The sequence below is a fragment of the Muscardinus avellanarius genome (genome assembly GCF_963383645.1).
Source record: "Muscardinus avellanarius genome assembly, chromosome: 1".
NCBI lineage: Eukaryota > Metazoa > Chordata > Mammalia > Rodentia > Gliridae > Muscardinus > Muscardinus avellanarius.
In genome coordinates, this window is record NC_137786.1 from 102443888 (window position 1) to 102462457 (window position 18570).

At 42.8% G+C, this 18570-nt stretch overlaps 1 protein-coding gene across 1 annotated transcript in view; it reads left to right on the forward strand.

The window, feature by feature from the left end:
* The window catches only part of IK (IK cytokine), a gene marked incomplete at both ends in the record, with an annotated part of 18467 nt that extends 241 nt beyond the window's left edge, over window positions 1–18226 (forward strand). Inside the window, 19 exons of the mRNA XM_080713282.1 lie at window positions 401–467; window positions 3626–3718; window positions 4618–4677; window positions 7891–8058; window positions 8228–8342; window positions 9283–9353; window positions 9444–9490; window positions 10710–10873; window positions 13015–13123; window positions 13921–13960; window positions 14117–14342; window positions 14578–14596; window positions 16004–16077; window positions 16359–16444; window positions 16662–16719; window positions 17512–17600; window positions 17793–17901; window positions 18072–18106; window positions 18199–18226. Coding sequence (XP_080569408.1) covers window positions 401–467; window positions 3626–3718; window positions 4618–4677; window positions 7891–8058; window positions 8228–8342; window positions 9283–9353; window positions 9444–9490; window positions 10710–10873; window positions 13015–13123; window positions 13921–13960; window positions 14117–14342; window positions 14578–14596; window positions 16004–16077; window positions 16359–16444; window positions 16662–16719; window positions 17512–17600; window positions 17793–17901; window positions 18072–18106; window positions 18199–18226 — 1658 coding nt within the window. The remainder of the gene's footprint in view (window positions 1–400; window positions 468–3625; window positions 3719–4617; window positions 4678–7890; window positions 8059–8227; window positions 8343–9282; window positions 9354–9443; window positions 9491–10709; window positions 10874–13014; window positions 13124–13920; window positions 13961–14116; window positions 14343–14577; window positions 14597–16003; window positions 16078–16358; window positions 16445–16661; window positions 16720–17511; window positions 17601–17792; window positions 17902–18071; window positions 18107–18198) is intronic.
* Window positions 18227–18570: the final 344 nt, after the last annotated feature.

Below are 18570 nucleotides of genomic sequence, written 5' to 3' on the forward strand. Positions count from 1 at the left end.
ACTGGGGATTGAGCCCAGGGGCATTGTACCTCTGAGCTATACTCTAGCCCTACTTTATTTTTACTTTAAAACAGGTTCTCACTAGTTGCTGGGGCTGGTGTTGAACCTGCGATCCTCCTGTCATAACCTCCCAGGTTATGGGATTACAGACCTGTGCCACCTCAACTGGCTTCAAGTAATAGTTTAGATGTGATTGTTGGGAAAGTTTTGGCTCATCTTCTAGCGCGAGTTTAGGAACCCCTTCTTATCATAGCTCCTTGTATTTTCCCATTTTGGCACTTACTACATTTTATTGTTATTGCTGCTCTTGCTTCCTTTTGTATTGTTCACGACTATAATCCCCAGGTTTTACATAGGACCTGACACTGGGAGACTGATTAATGTCAATTCTCTTTATCAGGCGAGCCATTCTCCAACCCTTTGGCCCCAGATGGCCACGATGTGGATGATCCTCACTCCTTCCATCAGTGAGTATTAAGAAATTCTGTCAGGGAAGATGCTGTGTTTGAAATAGTTGTTTAATTATACTATATAGAAATTCTTCGTGTTAAACAAAATTAAAAGATTGGAAATAAGGTTAAAGTTGTCGTTGCTAACCTCCCCAGTCCCAGTCCTTTCCTCATGGTAATAACCACCGTTAACTTTGTGTGTGTGTGTGTGGGGGGGGGGGTATTGTGGATTGAACCCAGGGGCATTCTACTTGTGAGCTACAACCCTGACCCTGTTTTTTTATTCTTTCTTTCTTTCTTTATTTTTATTTTTTTTGGTGGTACTGGGGTTCCTGGAAGCCCTTCTACCTCCGGGATACACTCCCACGGGCTACACTCCCAGACCTATTTTTCAACATTTTTATGTGGAAACAGGTTCTCTTAAAGCCAGCGAGGCTGGCTCCGAACCAGCGCGATCCTCCTGTCTCCGCCTCCCAAGCGCGGGGATTACAGGCGTGCGCCACCACGCCCGGCCTATTCTTTATTTTGAAACAGAGTCTCACTAAATTGTAGAGGGCCCCACCAAGTAGCTGAGGCTGGGCACAAACCTGAGATCCTTCTGTTTTAGCCTCCCAAGTACTGGGATTACAAGCGTGTGACACCATGCCCAGTAACTTTAAAAAAAAAAATGTGTGCCAGGCTTGGTGGCCCACGCTTGTAATCCTCACACATGGGAAGCTGAGACAGAAGGATCACAGAGGTTCAAAGCCAGCCTCAGCTACTTAGTGAGGCTCAGCAACTTAGTGAGACCCTGTTTCCAAATAAAAATATAAAATAGGTCTGGAAGTATAGCTTAGAGGTAGAAAGTCTCTGGGTTCCACCCCCACTACCACTTTAAAAAAAAATTTATCTTTTTCTTCTGTTTTTCTTGTGGCACATTCATTTATTTATTTATTTATTTATTTATGGTACTGAGAATGGAACCCAGGGGCCTTCTACCTCTGGGCTGTACTCCCAGACCTATTTTTATATTTTATTTTGAAACAGAGACTCACTAAGCTGCTGAGGCTGGCTTTGAACCTGTGATCCTCCTGTCTCAGCCACCCAAGTATTGGGATTATAAGTGTGTGCCACTACGTCCAGCATCTTACTTTGTTTTTATTATTTATTTTAATTAAATTAATTAATTAGCCGGGCGTGGTGGTGCACGCTTGTAATCCCAGCATTCGGGAGGCTGAGACCTGAGGATCGCAGTTCGCCCCAGCCTCAGCTACTTAGTGAGGCCCTCTGCAACTCAGTGAGACCCAGTTTCAAAGTAAAGAATAAAAAATAGGGCAGGAGGTATAGCTCTGCGGTCAAATGCCCCTGGGTTCCACCCCCAGACCCGCCAAAAAAAAAAAAAAAATTTATTTATTTATTGTCGGTCCTGGGGATTGAAAACAGGGATAGTCTACTTCCAAGCTACACGCCCAGCCTTATTTCTTATTCTTTTTTTTTTAAGGTTTGGTGGGGCAGGTTTTGGGGTTTTATTTTGTTTTGTTTTTTGTTTTGTTTTTTGTTTTGCAGGTCTGGAGATGGAACCCAGAGGCATTTGACCTCCAAGCTATACCCCCTGCCCTATTTTTTTATTCTTTATTTTTTGAAACAGGGTCTCACTAAGTTGTGGAGGGTCTCACTAAGTAGCTGAGGCTGTCCGCGAACTGTGATCCTCTGGTCTCAGCCTCCTGATTGCTGGTATTACAGGCGTGCGCCACCACGCCCGGCTTGGGGTATTTTTTTATTCTTTATTTTGAAACAGGGTCTCACTAAGTTGCAGAGAGCCTCACTAAGTAGCTGAGGCTGTCCGCAAACTGCGATCCTCCAGTCTCAGCCTCCCCAATGCTGGGATTACAAGCGTGAGCCACCATGCCCGACTTTATTTCTTATTCTTTATTTTGAAACAGGATCTCACTAAGTTGCAGAGAGCCTAGCTAAGTAGCTCAGGCTGAACCATAATCTTCCTGTCTCAGCCTCCCAAGTACTGGGATTACAAGTGTGGGCCACAGCATCCAGTACTTGGGAAGCTGAGACAGGATGGATCCCATATTCGCAGCTAGCCTCAGCTACTTAGTGAGACCCTGTTTCAAAATAAAGAATAAAAAATAGCTCTTGGGGTGTAGCTCAGAGGTAGAATATCCTTGGGTTTAAATCCTCAGTACCACACACATACACACACATAAACACACACAAAAAAATAAAAATGGAGCTGGGTGTGTTGGCCCCTACTTGTAATCCCAGCATTTGGAATGCTGAGATGGGAGGATTACGGTTTGCAGATTGCCTCAGCTTCTTACTGAGGTCCTTGCAACTACATGAGACCCTGTTTCAAAATAAAGAATAAAAAATAGGGGTGAAAAGCCAGGCATGGTGGTGCACGCTTGTAATCCCCGCACTTGGGAGGCTGAGACTGGAGGATTGCAAGGTTCGAAGCCAGCCTCATCTACTTAGTGAGGCTTTCAGCAACATAGAGACCCTGTTTCCAAATAAAATATAAAAAATAGGTCTGGGAATATAGCCCGGAGGTAGAAAGCCTCTGGGTTCCACCCCCAGTACCACCAAAAAAAAAAAAAAAATAGGGGTGGAGGTGTAGTTTGGAGGTAGAATGTCCCTGGGTTCCACCCACAGTACTGCCAAAAAATAAAAAAATTAAAACACAAATATATATAATTTTTTTTTTTTTTGGCAGTACTGGGGGTGGAACCCAGGGACTTTTGCACCTCCAGGCTATATTCCCAGACCTATATTATACTTTTTATTTGGAAACAGGGTCTCACTAAGTTGCTGAGAGCCTCACTAAGTAGCTGAGGCTGGCTTCGAACCTGTGCGATCCTCCTGGCTCAGCCTCCCAAGCTCTGGGATTACAAGCATGCGCTACCATGCCCAGCTTTTTATATATATATATATTTAAAAATATATATATAGAGAGAAAGATAGGGCTGGGGTATAGTGTGGAGATAGAATGCCCCTGGATTCAATTCTGAGTAACACACACACACACACACACACACACACACACACACACACACACACACAGACACACCATGTTTTTGTTTCAATTTTCTATTTTCTTGGTTTATCTTAAAGTTAACCATATTTTACATGTTCTTTTTCTGTTTCCTATTTAGTAGTAATTTAAAAACTTTTGTCTGTTCTTTCAGATCAAAACTCACCAATGAAGACTTCAGGAAACTTCTCATGACCCCGAGGGCTGCACCTACCTCTGCACCACCTTCTAAGTCACGTCACCATGAGTAAGTCTTCTACTGCTCCAATTTGTCTTTTATTTTCTTCTTTGCTCCTAGCTATTCATTTCTACTGAACCAAAATGCTTTACGAGCTGGAAGGTTAGTCTGTTTTGAGGCCTATGGTTCTGATTTTCTTTCTGTGAAGACTGATGCTCCAAAGATGACTGGAATACCCTAAGTACTCATCGTTTCTTGGATACATTCTGTGTGCCACTTATATTAAAGTCACTTTTCGTGCCAATGTACCCAAATTACTGGGTCTTTCAGCCCCACAGACTTGTACTCTCTGGGGTAGATATTTGGAGATACTTATTTTCCCCTTATGGTGCTGGGGATTGAAATCAGTGTCCTTCTACTTCTGAGCTACACTCCCAACCCTATTTTATAATTTGAAAACAGGGTCTCACTAAGTTGCTTGGCTAAGTTGCTGAGGTTGGCTTTGAACCTGCAATCCTCCTATCTCAGCCTTCCAAGTAGGGGATATATAATTTTAATAGTTCCCTATATATGTTTATGGTGCTTTTTTTTTTTTTTTTTTTTTGCGGTACCGGGGATGGAACCCAGGGGCATTCTACCTCCAAGATACACCCCCAGCCCTATTTTTTTATTCTTTATTTTGAAACACGGTCTCACAGAGCTGCAAAGGGCTTCACTAAGTAGCTGAGGCTGTCTACAAACCATGATCCTCCTGTCTTAGTCTCCCAAATTCTGGGATTATAAGCACGCACCACCACACCTGGCATGGTGCTTTTTTAAGTTTGGGAACTACTGACCTACAAATATTGTTGGCTGATTGAAATTGTGGCTTTCACCAGTATTCTAGACCTTTCTTCAGTCCTCAAGCCCACTTCTTGTGGTTTTTGGGCAGAGACAATATTTTACTATCAATTTCTTATTTCTTATAGGATGCCAAGAGAGTACAATGAGGATGAAGACCCAGCTGCACGGAGGAGGAAAAAGAAAAGGTAAAAGGAGAGTGAAGGGGTGTTCAAATTTAAATTGGCTAGTGTTTTGAGTAAAACAACTAGAAAATAAGCTTTTCTTTCATCATCTTGAGGTTTTTCCTAAATGGAGAGGAGTGATACTTACAATGGCAGTGTAGGGCTTTGGAGCCCCCTACCCCATATATATGTACTGGGGAAGTGAAGCCAAGTACATTCTAACTTGAGCTACACTCCCAGCCTTATTTATTTACTTAGAAACAGGATCTCACTAAGTTGCAGAGGACCTGGCTCAGTTTGCTGAGACTGGCCTTCAACCTGAGATACTCCTGTCTCAGTCTCCCAAGTACTGGTGTTACAGATATGTGCAACTATGTCTGACTGGTCTACCTGTATTCTAGTCTTGTCTTTACCAGTTTCTATCTGGATTACCTTAGACATTTTATTTAGCTTCTTCTTGGGTAGAAGGTAGACAATGATAATACTTATTAGGCTAGAATGAGTCTCAATAGTTATAGTGCGTAAGTACATAACCCTTGGTACCAGTGCCTGACAATATGGTAACTAACCCCCAAATCTTTTTTTTTCTTCTTCTTTTTTTCCAGTACTGGGGATGAAATTCAGGGACATTCTACCTCTATGAGCTTCACCCCCAGCCCCTATTTTTTATTTTTTATTTTTATTTATTTATTTTTTGGATGGTACTGGGGGTGGAACCTAGGGGCTTTCTACCTCTGGGATATACTTCCAGACCTATTTTTATATTTTATTTGGAAACAGGGTCTCACTCAGTTGCTGAGAGCCTCACTAAGTAGCTGAGGCTGGTTTTGATTATGTGCATTCCTCCTGTCTCAGCCTCCCAAGCGTGGGGATTACAAGCGTGCACCACCACACCCGGCTTTATTCTTTATTTTGAAATAGGGTCTCACTAAGTTGCAGAAGGCCTCACTAAGTAGCTGAGGCTGTCTGTGAACCGTGATCCTCCTGTCTCAGCCTTCCAAATGCTGGGATTATAAGCATGTGCCACCACGCCCGGCTACCACCCCCTAAATCTTGTTGGTTATCACTCTCACTTTGTGTGTGTGCATGTGTATGTATGCTTTACTAAGCATTGAACTCATGGATTTTCTTTATTCTATCACTGAATTACACCCTAGCACCTTTTTTTTTTTCAGTTTTATTTATTTTTTTAATCTGGAAATAGGGTCTTGCTACGTTGCTGAGAGCATCACTAAAGTTGCTGAGGCTGACAGTGAACCTGTGATCCTCCTATTTTAGCTTATCAAATACTGGGACTATAGGCATATGTCACTACACCTGGCTACCCTGGCTCTTTTTATTTTTTATTTTGAGACAGGCTCTCACTAAGTTGTTGAGAATGGCCCCAAACTTGGAAACATCATGCCTAAGCCTCAGACATATACCTAGCAAATCATTAAATCATTATTGTATTTAGTGTTGTTATAATCTGTGTAATACTAAACCTTTAGGACCTGCTACTTTGCTTTTTCTGTCTTCTGGGAGTATATCAGAAATTAATAAATTGTTTTCATCTGAAACTTAAAAGTGATCGAATCTAGGGGATTTTTATTTTTATTTTTATTTTTATTTTATATTTTTTGTGGGTCTGGGGATGGAACCCAGAGGCATTTGACCTCCGAGCTATAACCCCTGCCCTATTTTTTTTTTTTTTATTCTTTATTTTGAAACAGGGTCTCACTGAGTTGCGGAGGGCCTAAGTAGCTGATGCTGTCTGCAAACCGCGATCCTCCGGTCTCAGCCTCCCAAATGCTGGGATTCCAAGTGTGCACCACCATGCCTGGCTTGGGGATTTTTAAAAATTGCTGTATGGAACAGTCTCTCACACCTGTAGAGTTAGGTGGCATGAAAGAGTTCTGTGGTAGCTGGTAGTGGTGGTATATGCTTGTAATTCCAGTACTTGGGAGGCTGAGATAAGAGATTCGCAGGTTCAAGGCCAGCCTCAGCTACTTTGTTAGGCCTGCCACTAGTGAGACTCTTGTTTCAAAATAAAGAATAAAAAAATAGGGCTAGGGATGGAGCTCCGAGGTAGAATGCTCCAGAGTTCAATCCCCAATGCCACATACACACCAAAAGAGTTAAGGTGGCATTGGATCAGTAAGTCTGTGAGCTATAGAAAGCTGTCTTTTTTTTTTTTTTTGCATTGAGGATAAAACCCAGGGGCTGTTACCTCTGAACTACATTCCCAGCTTTATTTTATTTTTTGTATTGAAATGTGGTCTAAATTGATGTGCTTCACAAAGCTGCTGAGGCTGGCTTCGCATTTACAATCCTTTTGTCTCCGCCTCCTAAGTACTTGGATTACAGGCATGTGCACCATTCCCGGCTTTTTTTTTTTTTTTTTTTTTGCAGGTCTGGGGGTTGAGCCCAGGGGCATTTGACCTCTGAGCTACACCCCTTGCCCTATTTTATTTTATTTTATTTTTATTTTTTATTTTTATTTTTTGTGGTACTGGGGGTGGAACCCAGAGGAACCCAGAGGCTTTCTACAGGGTCTCACTAAGTTGCTGAGAGCCTCACTAAGTAGCTGAGGCTGGATTCGAACCTGTGTGATCCTCCTGTCTCAGCCTCCCAAGTGCAGGTATTACAAGCGTGCGCCACCACGCCTGGCTCTTTTGCCCTATTTTTTATTATTTATTTTGAAATAGGGTCTCAGTAAGTTGTAGAGGGTCTCACTAAGTAGCTGAGGCTATCCTCAAGGCACAATCCACCTGTCTCAGCCTCTCAAATGCTGGGATTCCAAGCATGCATCACCACGCCCAGCTTTCTAGCTCATTTTGATTTTTAGGACTATAAAGAGGTGGCCTACCTGGGCATGGTGGCATATGCTTGTAATACTTGGGAGGCTGAGGCAGGAGGATCATGGGTTCACAGCCAGCCTCAGCTACTTAGTGCCCTCCACAACTTAGTGAGTCTCTGTTTTAAAATAAAGAATAAAAAACAGGCTTGGGAGTATAGCTAGGAGGTAGAATGCCCCTAGGTTCCATACTCAGTTCTGGAAAAAAAAAAAAAGAGGTGACCAATAGTCTGATGTGGTAGTACATGTTGTAATCTCAGTATTGGCTGGAAGTTCTATCAGGACATGTAGCTTTCACCATAGAGAGCTGAATGAAGATATCGGGAAACAGGCAGGAATGGTTCTGTTGACCTTGAGATAGTAGTGGTTGATTCTTACGTATTTGCTTTATCTGGTCACAGTTACTATGCCAAGCTACGCCAACAAGAAATTGAAAGAGAGAGAGAACTTGCAGAGAAGTACCGAGACCGAGCCAAGGAACGGAGAGATGGTGTGAATAAAGATTATGAGGAAACTGAGCTGATTAGCACCACAGCTAACTACAGGGCTGTGGGCCCCACTGCAGAGGCGTGAGTAACAAAGGGACCAGGGCAGGCTCCCTCAGCATCACAGAGTCGTACATTCTCAGTATGAACTCTTTCTCATACATACCTGGTACTAGACCTCACATTAAGCCATTTCAAAAGGTGTGTGCCACCCACAAATGACTGTTCTAAGGTGGCCTTTTTCATTATGCAGAGACAAGTCAGCTGCAGAAAAGAGAAGACAGTTGATCCAGGAGTCCAAGTTCTTGGGTGGTGACATGGAACATACCCATTTGGTGAAAGGCTTGGATTTTGCTCTGCTTCAAAAGGTGAGCCCTGCTAGTTGCTATGGTTCATGCCTGTAATTCCAGTACTTTTGTCTAGTGTAGAGACTGAGACAGGAGTATTGCAGGTTTGTGTTGCAAGCAAGCCTCAGTAACTTAGGCCTTCCGTAATTTAGAATGACCCAGTTTAAAAAAAAAAAAAATAGAGCTGGGAGTTTAGCTTAAAGGTAGAATGCCTCTGACTTCAATCTCTAGTACACACACACACACACACACACACACACACACACACACACACACACGTGGATTCTAGTGAGCAGATGGTAAATAATACTAGTGTGCCAAATGCTTATGTTTTTACCTTGGGGTGGGGTGGTGGTAGTCCAGAACATCTAGCTGGGAAGAAGGGCTAAAGGTGACCTTTCTGTAGTTATTAACTGCTATTCTACCTTCAAGTAGAAGTCTAAATTTTACTTACCTGAGGAAGCTGTCCCTGATCATCCAGGTATGGTTAAACTCCCCTATCCAGCCGAGCATGGTGGCACATGCTTGTAATCCCAGCATTTGGGAGGCTAAGACAGGAGGATTATGGTTCATGGGCAGCTACTTAGTGAGACCCTTTGTAACTTTGTAAGACCTTGTTTCAAAATGAATAAAAAATAGGGCTGGGGGTGTGGATCAGAGGTAGAATGTATCTGGGTTCCATACCCAGCACTGCAAAAACAAACAGAAACTCCCCTATTCATTACCTCTATTTCTTTACCTTTCAGTAGCCCTTCTACTTTACTTAGCTTAACGGTTATTGTACTTTGTTGAAACTGTTTAATTTATCTAGCATTCCAGCTTTAAACTCTGTTAGAGTAAGGATGGGGGTTTGTCTTGTTTAGAATTGTATTCTTAATTCTTGGCCCAGTGTAGTATGGTGGATGTTCAGTAAATGTATGAAATGTGAATGAGTAGCCTGTCTCTACTTGCTTTTTGTTAGGTACGTGCTGAGATTGCCAGCAAAGAGAAAGAGGAAGAAGAACTGATGGAAAAACCCCAGAAGGAAACCAAGTAAGTAGATAACAGGAAGACTTGAGTTTAGAAAGCCAGAGCCTAAAGCAGAAACACAATTAATTAAAAAATTTTTTTGTGTGTGTTTAGGAAAGATGAGGATCCTGAAAATAAAATTGAATTTAAAACACGCCTGGGTGAGTACAGAGTTTTTGTGCTAGTGACTGTGCATTTTAAGTGCTTATAGGGAATTTAATGCTTTCAGCAGGATAACCTCTTTTCTTCCTTCTGTTCTCAAACCAGCCAGTTCCCATAAAGTACTCTAGTAGAACTCTGACATTAACTTAATTATTTCACATATTAATTATGTCTTCTCAATTAGATTGGAAGCTCTTTCGGGTTGGGGCTTATGCATTAAAGAAGGTAGCATGGCTAGAATATGGAGTCCGAGAAAATGGTTTGAATCCTTATGATGAAACTACACTAGGTGTGTGATATTAGGCAACTGACTTTGCTTCTTGTTTGTTCATATGTAAAAATTGGTTTAATGTTTACCTCACGGGATTCTTATAGGGATACAGAGAAATGCAATGCACCACATACTTTTAATATTGAGCATGTAGTATAGCTGCTTTTGCCATCATTAGTATTACCTTAAACTTCATCTTTCCTCAAAGGGCATATAGAAAAAGTAGTAGAGAAGAGTAGACTGTGTAAGTCCTATTTTTCTGTTTACTTGGTAGATATATGACTTTAGGTAAACTACTTAATTCTTAGCCTTAGCTTTTTTTCTTCCTTCTTTTTGCAGTACTGGGGATAGATCCTAAGGGGCTCTGCCTCTGAGCTATGCCCCAGCCCTATTTTTTTTTTATTTTATTTTGAGAGTATGGGGATGGAAACCAGGGGCATTCTACCTCCGAGCTACAACCCCCGTTCTATTTTTTATTCTTTATTTTTTGAAACAGAGTCTCACTAAGTTACAGAGGGCCTCACTAAGTAGCTGAGGCTGTCCGCGAACTGCAATCTTCCGGTCTCAGCCTCCCAAATGCTGGGGTTACAACCATGCGCCACCACGCCCAGCTCCCAGCCCTATTTTTTTATTCTTTATTTTGAAATAGGATCTCACTGAGTTGCAAAGGGCCTCACTAAGTGGCTGAGACTGAGAACTGTGATCCTTCTGTCACAGCCTCTCAAATGCTGGGATTACTAGTGTATGCCACCACACCCGGCTAGCCTTAACATTCTTATTGGTAGAAAGGGATAATAGTACCCATCTCACAGGGCTGTTGAGAAGATTGAAGGATTCAAAGCATGCTTAGAACTTGGTATGGTGCCTGGCACAGAGCACTTAATAAATGGCCACTGTTGCAGTAGAAAGTGCTCATTGGCTACTTGCTACTCTTGTCCTTTGTGTAGGCCGCAATGTTTACCGCATGCTTTTCAAGAGCAAAGCATATGAACGGAATGAGCTTTTCCTGCCAGGCCGCATGGCCTATGTGGTAGACCTGGATGATGAGTATGCTGATACAGATATTCCTACTACTCTCATCCGCAGCAAGGCTGATTGCCCCACCATGGAGGTGAGTAACAGAGTACTGAGAGGCTATTACATTATCCTGAAACATGGGAATTAGCCTGCCTCTGCTTCATCACTTGTCTATTTTATCACTAAGTCCTGTTCATTTTTACCTCCTAAATCTCAAGTCAATCTGTTCACTTTTCTTCATCTTAACCAATAACATTCTAGTCTAAACCAAAATCTCTTGCTAGAACATTAAAAGAAGCCGCTTATTGTTTCCCCCACTACATTTCTATTCTGGTTTTCTTCCAATATATTACTATTTTGTGTGTGTGTGTGTGTGTGTGTGTGTGTGTGTGTATGTGTTGTGCTGGGGAATGAACCCAGGAGCATTCTACCTCAAAGCTGCACCCCCAGAACTACTTTTTATTCTTTATTTAGATACAGGGTCTCAGTAAATTGCAAAGAGCCTCATTAAGTAGCTGAGGCTGGCCACAAACCCAGATCCTCCTGTCTCAGCCTTCTGGGATTACAGTGTCAGAATTAAATTAAAGAAGTCACTTTTTTGTTTGTTTGTTTTTTTTTGTTTTGTTTTTGTTACTGGGGATTGAACCTAGAGGCATTCTTTCTCTGAGCCACATCACAACACTTTTTTTTTTTGGTATTACGATGGAGCCTAGGGACAATATACCTACAAGCTACACCCCCAGCCCTATTTTTTATTTTTTATTTTGAAACAAAGTCTCACTAAGTTACAGAAGGCTTCACTAAAGTAGCTGAGGCTGTCCAGGAACCATGATATTTCTGTCTTGATCCTCCTGTCTCTCTCCTCCATCTCTGCCTCCCAAATCCTGGGATTACAAGCTTGCGCCACCATACCCAGCCCTAGACCTTTTTTATTTGGTTCGAAACAGTCTCTTAGCCAGGTATGGTGGCACGCACTTGTAATCCCAGTATTTGGGAGGCTAAGACAGGAGGGTCGTAGGTTGAAAGCCAGCCTTGGCAACTTGGCAGGGTTCTCCGCAAACCTTGTTTCCAAATAAGAAATAAAATTGAGCTGGGCAAGGTGACACATGCTTGTAATCTCAGTACTTGGGAGGCTCATGCAGGAAGAACATGAATTCACATCTAGCCTCAGCTACTTAGACCCTCTGCAACTTAGTGAGACCATGTTTCAAAATAAAGAATAAAAAATAGGACCGGGGGTGTAGCTTAGAGGTAGAATCCCTCTGGGTTCTATCTCCAGTACTAAAGGGAAATTTTTTTTTTTTTTTTTTTTTTTTTTTTTTTTTTTGTCTTGCCACAGTTTAGAAGGTTTCTATGGTTTCTCTGTCTTAGGTTAAAAAGTAAAATCTGGCCAGGCATGGTGGCACACGCTTATAATCCCCACACTTGGGAGGTGGAGACAGGAGGATCACGCAGGTTCAAAGCCAGCCTTGCTGGCTTAAGAGACCCTGTCTCCAAATAAAAAATATAAAAATAGGTCTGGACGCCAGGCGTGGTGGCGAACGCTTGTAATTCCCGTGCTTGGGAGGTGGAGACAGGAGGATTGCGCAGGTTCGAAGCCAGCCGCGCTGGCTTAAGAGACCCTGTTTCCAAAAATAAAAAAATAGGTCTGGGAGTGTAGCCCGGATATAGAAGGGCTTCCAGGAACCCCAGTTCCACCAAAAAAAAAAAAAAAAAAAAAATAGGCCTGGGAGTGTAGCTGGGAGATAGAAAGGTTCCATCCCCAGTACCTTTCTAGCCTCTTTTACCATGCATTTCTATTATTTGTTCTTCAGCCATCCTGGCTTTTTTTTTTTTTTTCCCCTGATACTGGGGATTGAACTTAAGGGCATTCTATCTTTGAGCGGCACCCCCAGCCCTATTTCTTATTCTTTATTTTGAAACGGTCTCACTGAATTGCAAAGGGCCTCACTAAATAGCTGAGGCTGTCTGCAAACCGTGATCCTCCTGTCTCAGCCTCCCAAATGCTGGGATTACAAGCACGCACCACCACATCCAGCTTTCCTAGATTCACTTTTGACCCAGGGCCTTGGCACATGCTATTTTATTTGTGTGGAATGTCCTTTCACAGCACCTCTTTTCCTTGTCTTCACTTAGTCAACTGTTATTTATCCTTCAATTTGTTACGTGAGTAAATAAATAAATGAAGAGATTCCTGTTCTGTGTGATAACATTCTTGTTTTTTGGGGTTTTCAGGCCCAGACTACACTGACCACAAATGACATTGTTATCAGCAAGCTCACTCAGATCCTTTCATACCTGAGGCAGGGTACCCGCAACAAGAAACTCAAGAAGAAGGATAAAGGTACCTGGAGGGTTAGGGAGAGAAATCTTTCTTCTTGGAGGGGTATTTGAGCATGGAACTGAAGTCTCTTGGAGCTCTCTGTCTCTAGGACATTAGGAGGCTCCTAGGGAGCAGAGAGAAGGGAAAAAAAAGGGAATATGGATCATTTGCAGGATAAATATATCTGTCTGTCTGTCCCATCTGGAAAAGCAGTGATCAGGTTTGAAGCAGTGAGAAGGGAGAGTGGGTAGCTTTTGTTCTTAAACAGAAGATGTTTAAGGGCATGGAGCTTGTCATGGTGGTGCATGCCTATAATCCCAGTACTTGGGAGGTTGAAATACGAGGATCACAGGTTCGAGGCAAGCCTCAGGAACTTAGTGAGACTCTATGTAAAAATAAACAAAGTAAGCTGGGCGTGGTGGCACATGCTTGTAATTCCAGTACTTGGGAGGCTGAGACAGGAGGATTGTGCAGGTTTGAAGCCAGCCTCAGCTACTTGGTGAGGCTCTTAGCAATTTAGACCCTGTTTCTGAATAAAGTATATAAAAAAAAAATAGGTCTGGGAATGTAGCCTGGGGGTAGAAAGCCCCTGGGTTCCATCTCCAGTACCACAAAACAAACAAACAAACAAACAAACAAACAAACAAACAAACAAACACAAGTAAATAAAAAGGGCTGGGAGTGTAGCTTGGAGGTAGAATGACCCTGGGTTCAATTCCCAGTGACACTAATACACATGCATTGGGAGCTGGAGAGGATGTTGAGGCAGAGTGGCCTTTTAACTCAGGATTGTGTTTTGACTCCTCTCGGCATTGCAGGGAAACTGGAAGAGAAGAAACCTCCTGAAGCCGACATGAAGTATGTATTCTAATCCCAGGCATTGATTTTAAGGGAAGGGGCTCTGTGTTTTTTTTCTTTGGCATTTTGGGGAGGTCTTTGTGTGAGAATCTAAAGTTGCCAGTTTAAGTAGTAGCATATGTGACTTTGGCAACTAGTAATTTCTGTTTTTTCCAGCATTTTCGAAGACATTGGGGATTATGTCCCCTCCACGACCAAAACACCTCGGGACAAGGAGCGGGAGAGATACCGGGAACGGGAACGGGATCGGGAGAGAGACAGAGACCGGGACCGAGAACGGGAGCGAGAACGAGATCGGGAGCGGGAGCGAGAGCGGGACCGCGAGAGAGAGGAAGAAAAGAAGAGGCACAGCTACTTTGAGAAGCCAAAAGTAGATGATGAGGTAAGACGTGGGCCCTTGGTACCAGGTGATGGAGTTGCCCCTCTCTGCCTGCCCAGTCAGGTCAGAGGTGCACTTGTTATATAGGTACCTTGTCCCACAGCAGCAACTGAGTCAAGTACCCCAGGGTAGGAACCATCCTGGAAATGGGACAAGGTGGGGCAGGGAACTAATTGGAATTTGGGGAATCTGTGGTAGTGACGCTCACCTCTGTTCTTTTTTCTTTTTTTTTTTCCAGCCCATGGACGTTGACAAAGGTGGGTTGTATCCACAGCATCTTATATTGGCTTTAGTAGTTCTCCTGTCCCTTGAGCTGTGAGTCTGATGTAATGCTCAGAGCTAGCTTGACTGACAGATTGTGGGAACATTATCTGGGCTCTCATAAGAACCATATCTTATTGCTACAGGTAGGATGAATCTATAGTTCCTCTACCTTCCTGGGCAGTGGCACATTTGCTCTTAAGTATAATTCTCCAGCCAGGCGTGGTGGCACACTCTTGTAATCCCAGTACTTGGGAGGCTGAGAGAAGTTGTAGGTTTTTAGCTAGCCTCAGCTACTTAGTGAGACCCTGTTTCAAAATTAAAGATTAAAAATAGGGTTCTGAGGAAGTGATGCTGAGGTTGAATGTACAGTGTTCTTGTTACCCTACTGCCATCTCATCCAGAGTAGCTTATTATTTGTTGTAGTTGGCTAAGTTTTTGTTAGATAAAAGAGTTCAAGCCAGGCATGGGGGTGCACGCCTGTAATCCCAGTACTTTGGAGGTTGAGATGGAAGGATTGCAGATTGGCAGACAGTCTCAGCTACTTAGTGAGGCCTCCACAACTTAGTGAGACCTTGTTTCAAAATAAAGAATAAGCCAGCCATGGTGGCATACACTTGTAATCCCAGCATTTGGGAGGCTGAAACAGGAGGATCGCAGTTAGACGCCATCCTCAGCTACTTAGTGAGGCCCTATGCAACTCAGTGAGACCCTGTTTCAAAAGTAAAGAATACAAAAATGGGGCTGGGGTGTAGCTTGGAGGTAGAATGCCCCTCACCCCCGGGTTACATCCCCAGTACCACACAAACAACAACAACAAAATAAATAAAATATAGGGCTGAGGGGTATAGCTTGGAGTTAGAATGTCCCTAGTTTCTATCCCTAGCACTGCAAAAAAAAAAAAAGGTCTATGCCGTAAAAATGTTTTAAAAAAAGCCATTAGTTGGAAATTTGTTGTGGGGGAGGTTGTAAGAATATTTGATTGAAAAGTCAGATATACCCGGGCGTGGTGGCGTACGCTTGTAATCCCAGCATTTGGTAGGCTAAGACTGGAGGATCACAGTTCGCAGACAGCCTCAGCTACTTAGGCCCTCTGCAACTTAGATTCTGTCTCAAAATAAAGAATAAAAACTAGGGCAGGGGGTGTAGCTCGAAATGCCCCTGGGTTCATCCCCAGACCTGAAAAAAAAAAAAAGTCAGATATAGAGGTGCATGCCTGTAATACCAGTACATGGGAGCCTGAGACAGGAAGATCACAGATTCAAGGTCAGTGCTTGGTAACTTATCAAGAAGGGTTTCAAAAGAAAAAATAAAATAGGGCTGGGGATATAGCTTAGAGGTAGAGTGCCCACACACAGAAATGTACTCTTTCAAAGTCTAAGCAGAGTTATTCTTTCCCCCAGGACCTGGGTCTGCCAAGGAGTTGATCAAGTCCATCAATGAAAAGTTTGCTGGGTCTGCTGGCTGGGAAGGCACAGAATCATATCCTTTATTTTAATATTCCTGGTTCTAGAGAACTTTTCTATTCATTCCAACTCTGCCTACTTCCTTGCTTTCTCCTATCCCTATCTACTCCCCTTTTGTTGAGATTTTGACAGGGATGAAACCATGCCTTGTTCCTTCCCTAGAGGAAGGACTCATTCAAGCTCACAACTTGCTTCTGAGGATTTTCATATTGATGTCTTAGCCCTTGATCCCTCCTACTTAAAGCTTTTCTGTAAGAAGTAGAATTCTATCTAGTATTTTCTTTAACAATAGTATACACTGAAGAAGCCAGAAGACAAAAAGCAGCTGGGTGATTTCTTTGGCATGTCCAACAGTTATGCGGAGTGCTACCCTGCCACGTACGTGGGACCTTAATAAGAAAGGGAGGCTGTAGAGCAGGTTGGGGAGTGAGGTGGGAATTTGACTTGCTGATATCCAAGGGTACTTCTTACTTGGATGAACTGCTCTGTTAGTCTCCAAGTAGGGCTCTAGGTTGTCATTCCTACGGGGTAGGTTTTTGGATGAAGCGTATTTGATTGGATTTACAGCATCTATTTAACTGCTGCTTCTCTTTAGGATGGATGACATGGCTGTAGATAGTGACGAGGAGGTGGATTATAGCAAAATGGACCAGGTATGAAGTTAGAAGGATGTTTGGGGCCTTTGGGCAATTATTCTTTTTAACACATGTTCTTGCCTTCACTCCCAACAAATCTTTTTCATTTACTGGGACCCACCATCTTTAGCTGCTGTAATAGAAACAATGGCATTGCAGCTCATGGGCCCCTTGACTCTTAACAGTCTCTCCATAAGATCAAATGAGATAAGGCCAATAATCTGTTCCTCTTTATTTCCTACAAGTGTCAGGCTTTGATTTTCATCGTAGGCAGTAAGGAAACAGTATGTAAATGGAAAGGGCAGAAGGAATTGCACTCTAGAAAATAGCTGAAATTTTAATCTAACCAGTATTGAAGTTTTCCTCTGTCTTAAAGTAAAAAATAGTTTTAAAACAAAAACAGACCTCATTGCTAACACCATAAATTGTGGAGAAATTTCATTTCTATTACCTTGTTTCCAGTGTTCCTCAGAAGTTAAGAGCATGATTTAATCTTGGAGACTTGTTTCATCTTTCCTTTGTCAATTATTAGTTTTGTGACCTTGCTAAATTCTTCTGCTTAAAACTGCCTTAGTTTCTTCATCAGGAAAGTAGAAATATAATTCTCTCTTCATAGACATTCTGTGGGAATTAGGATGCATGTGTAGTACTCAAAATAATGTCTGGTAAATAGGAAGCACTTGCAATTAGTGTAGGATTTAAGAATGGTGGAACCTGGGATTATATGAGAACCTGGCTATAATCAAAGGCTAAAATCTTTTTCCACTGACATCTTTTCCTTCTCCATCTGCTTATTCTGTCCTGCCACAGGGTAACAAGAAGGGCCCCTTAGGCCGCTGGGACTTTGATACCCAGGAAGAATACAGCGAGTATATGAACAACAAGGAGGCTCTGCCCAAGTGAGTTGGTACTGAATATGGGCAAGGAGTGAAGAGGGGTACGGCTATTTGGTGGACTTCCCCTCACCGGGTTAGAGGATGTAATGACGTTAAGATGTATTCAAATATGTCCTCTACCCATGGAGCCCCCTGGGCAAATCGTGCTCCTGCTATGCAATCTGTAATGCTGTCTTCCCTCTCTGGCTCTTTCAGGGCTGCATTCCAGTATGGTATCAAGATGTCTGAAGGGCGGAAAACCAGACGCTTCAAGGAAACCAATGACAAGGCAGAGCTTGATCGCCAGTGGAAGAAGATTAGTGCAGTAAGTAGGACTGTCCCTCAGGTGGGAGTGTTTCAGTTGGGAGGAGATGCAGACCTTAGATCCAAGAACAAACAAGTTTGGCAAGCTATCTAGGTAAGAGAGGTCAGCCTTGGGCCTCATGCAAGCTTACTTGGCAGCATGACTAAAAACTGTTGCTGTTCTTTTTGCAGATTATTGAGAAGAGGAAGAAGATGGAAGCTGATGGGTGAGCAGCATTATTCTTCCCCCTCTCCCCCGTGGGTCTGGTGGGAATTGCTAAGTGTATTGATCTAATGCTCACCCTTTCTTTCATTGCAGGGTTGAAGTGAAAAGACCAAAATACTAATTACTCTCCAGTTTCAGTGGAGAATCTCCACATGGATGTTTTCCTTACTACTTTTTACAATTCCTAGAAAGATTGCAAGGTGGTTTTTGTGAATGTATATAAACTTTTCTTGTATAATCAGTTGGTTCCATTAAAATTGGTTAACCTGCTGTCTTCTCTGTATTGAGTGTCCCCACTTTAGGGCCCTAAGAGCAGCAAGAAGGCAAGTTCCACTGGTTGTATAAAATCACATCCAAGCTGGGCATGGTGGCACATGCTTATAGTCTCAGTAGTTGGGAGGCTGAGACAGGAAGATTGCAGGTTCACGGCCAGCCTCAGCTACTTAGTGAGGTGCTCTGCAACTT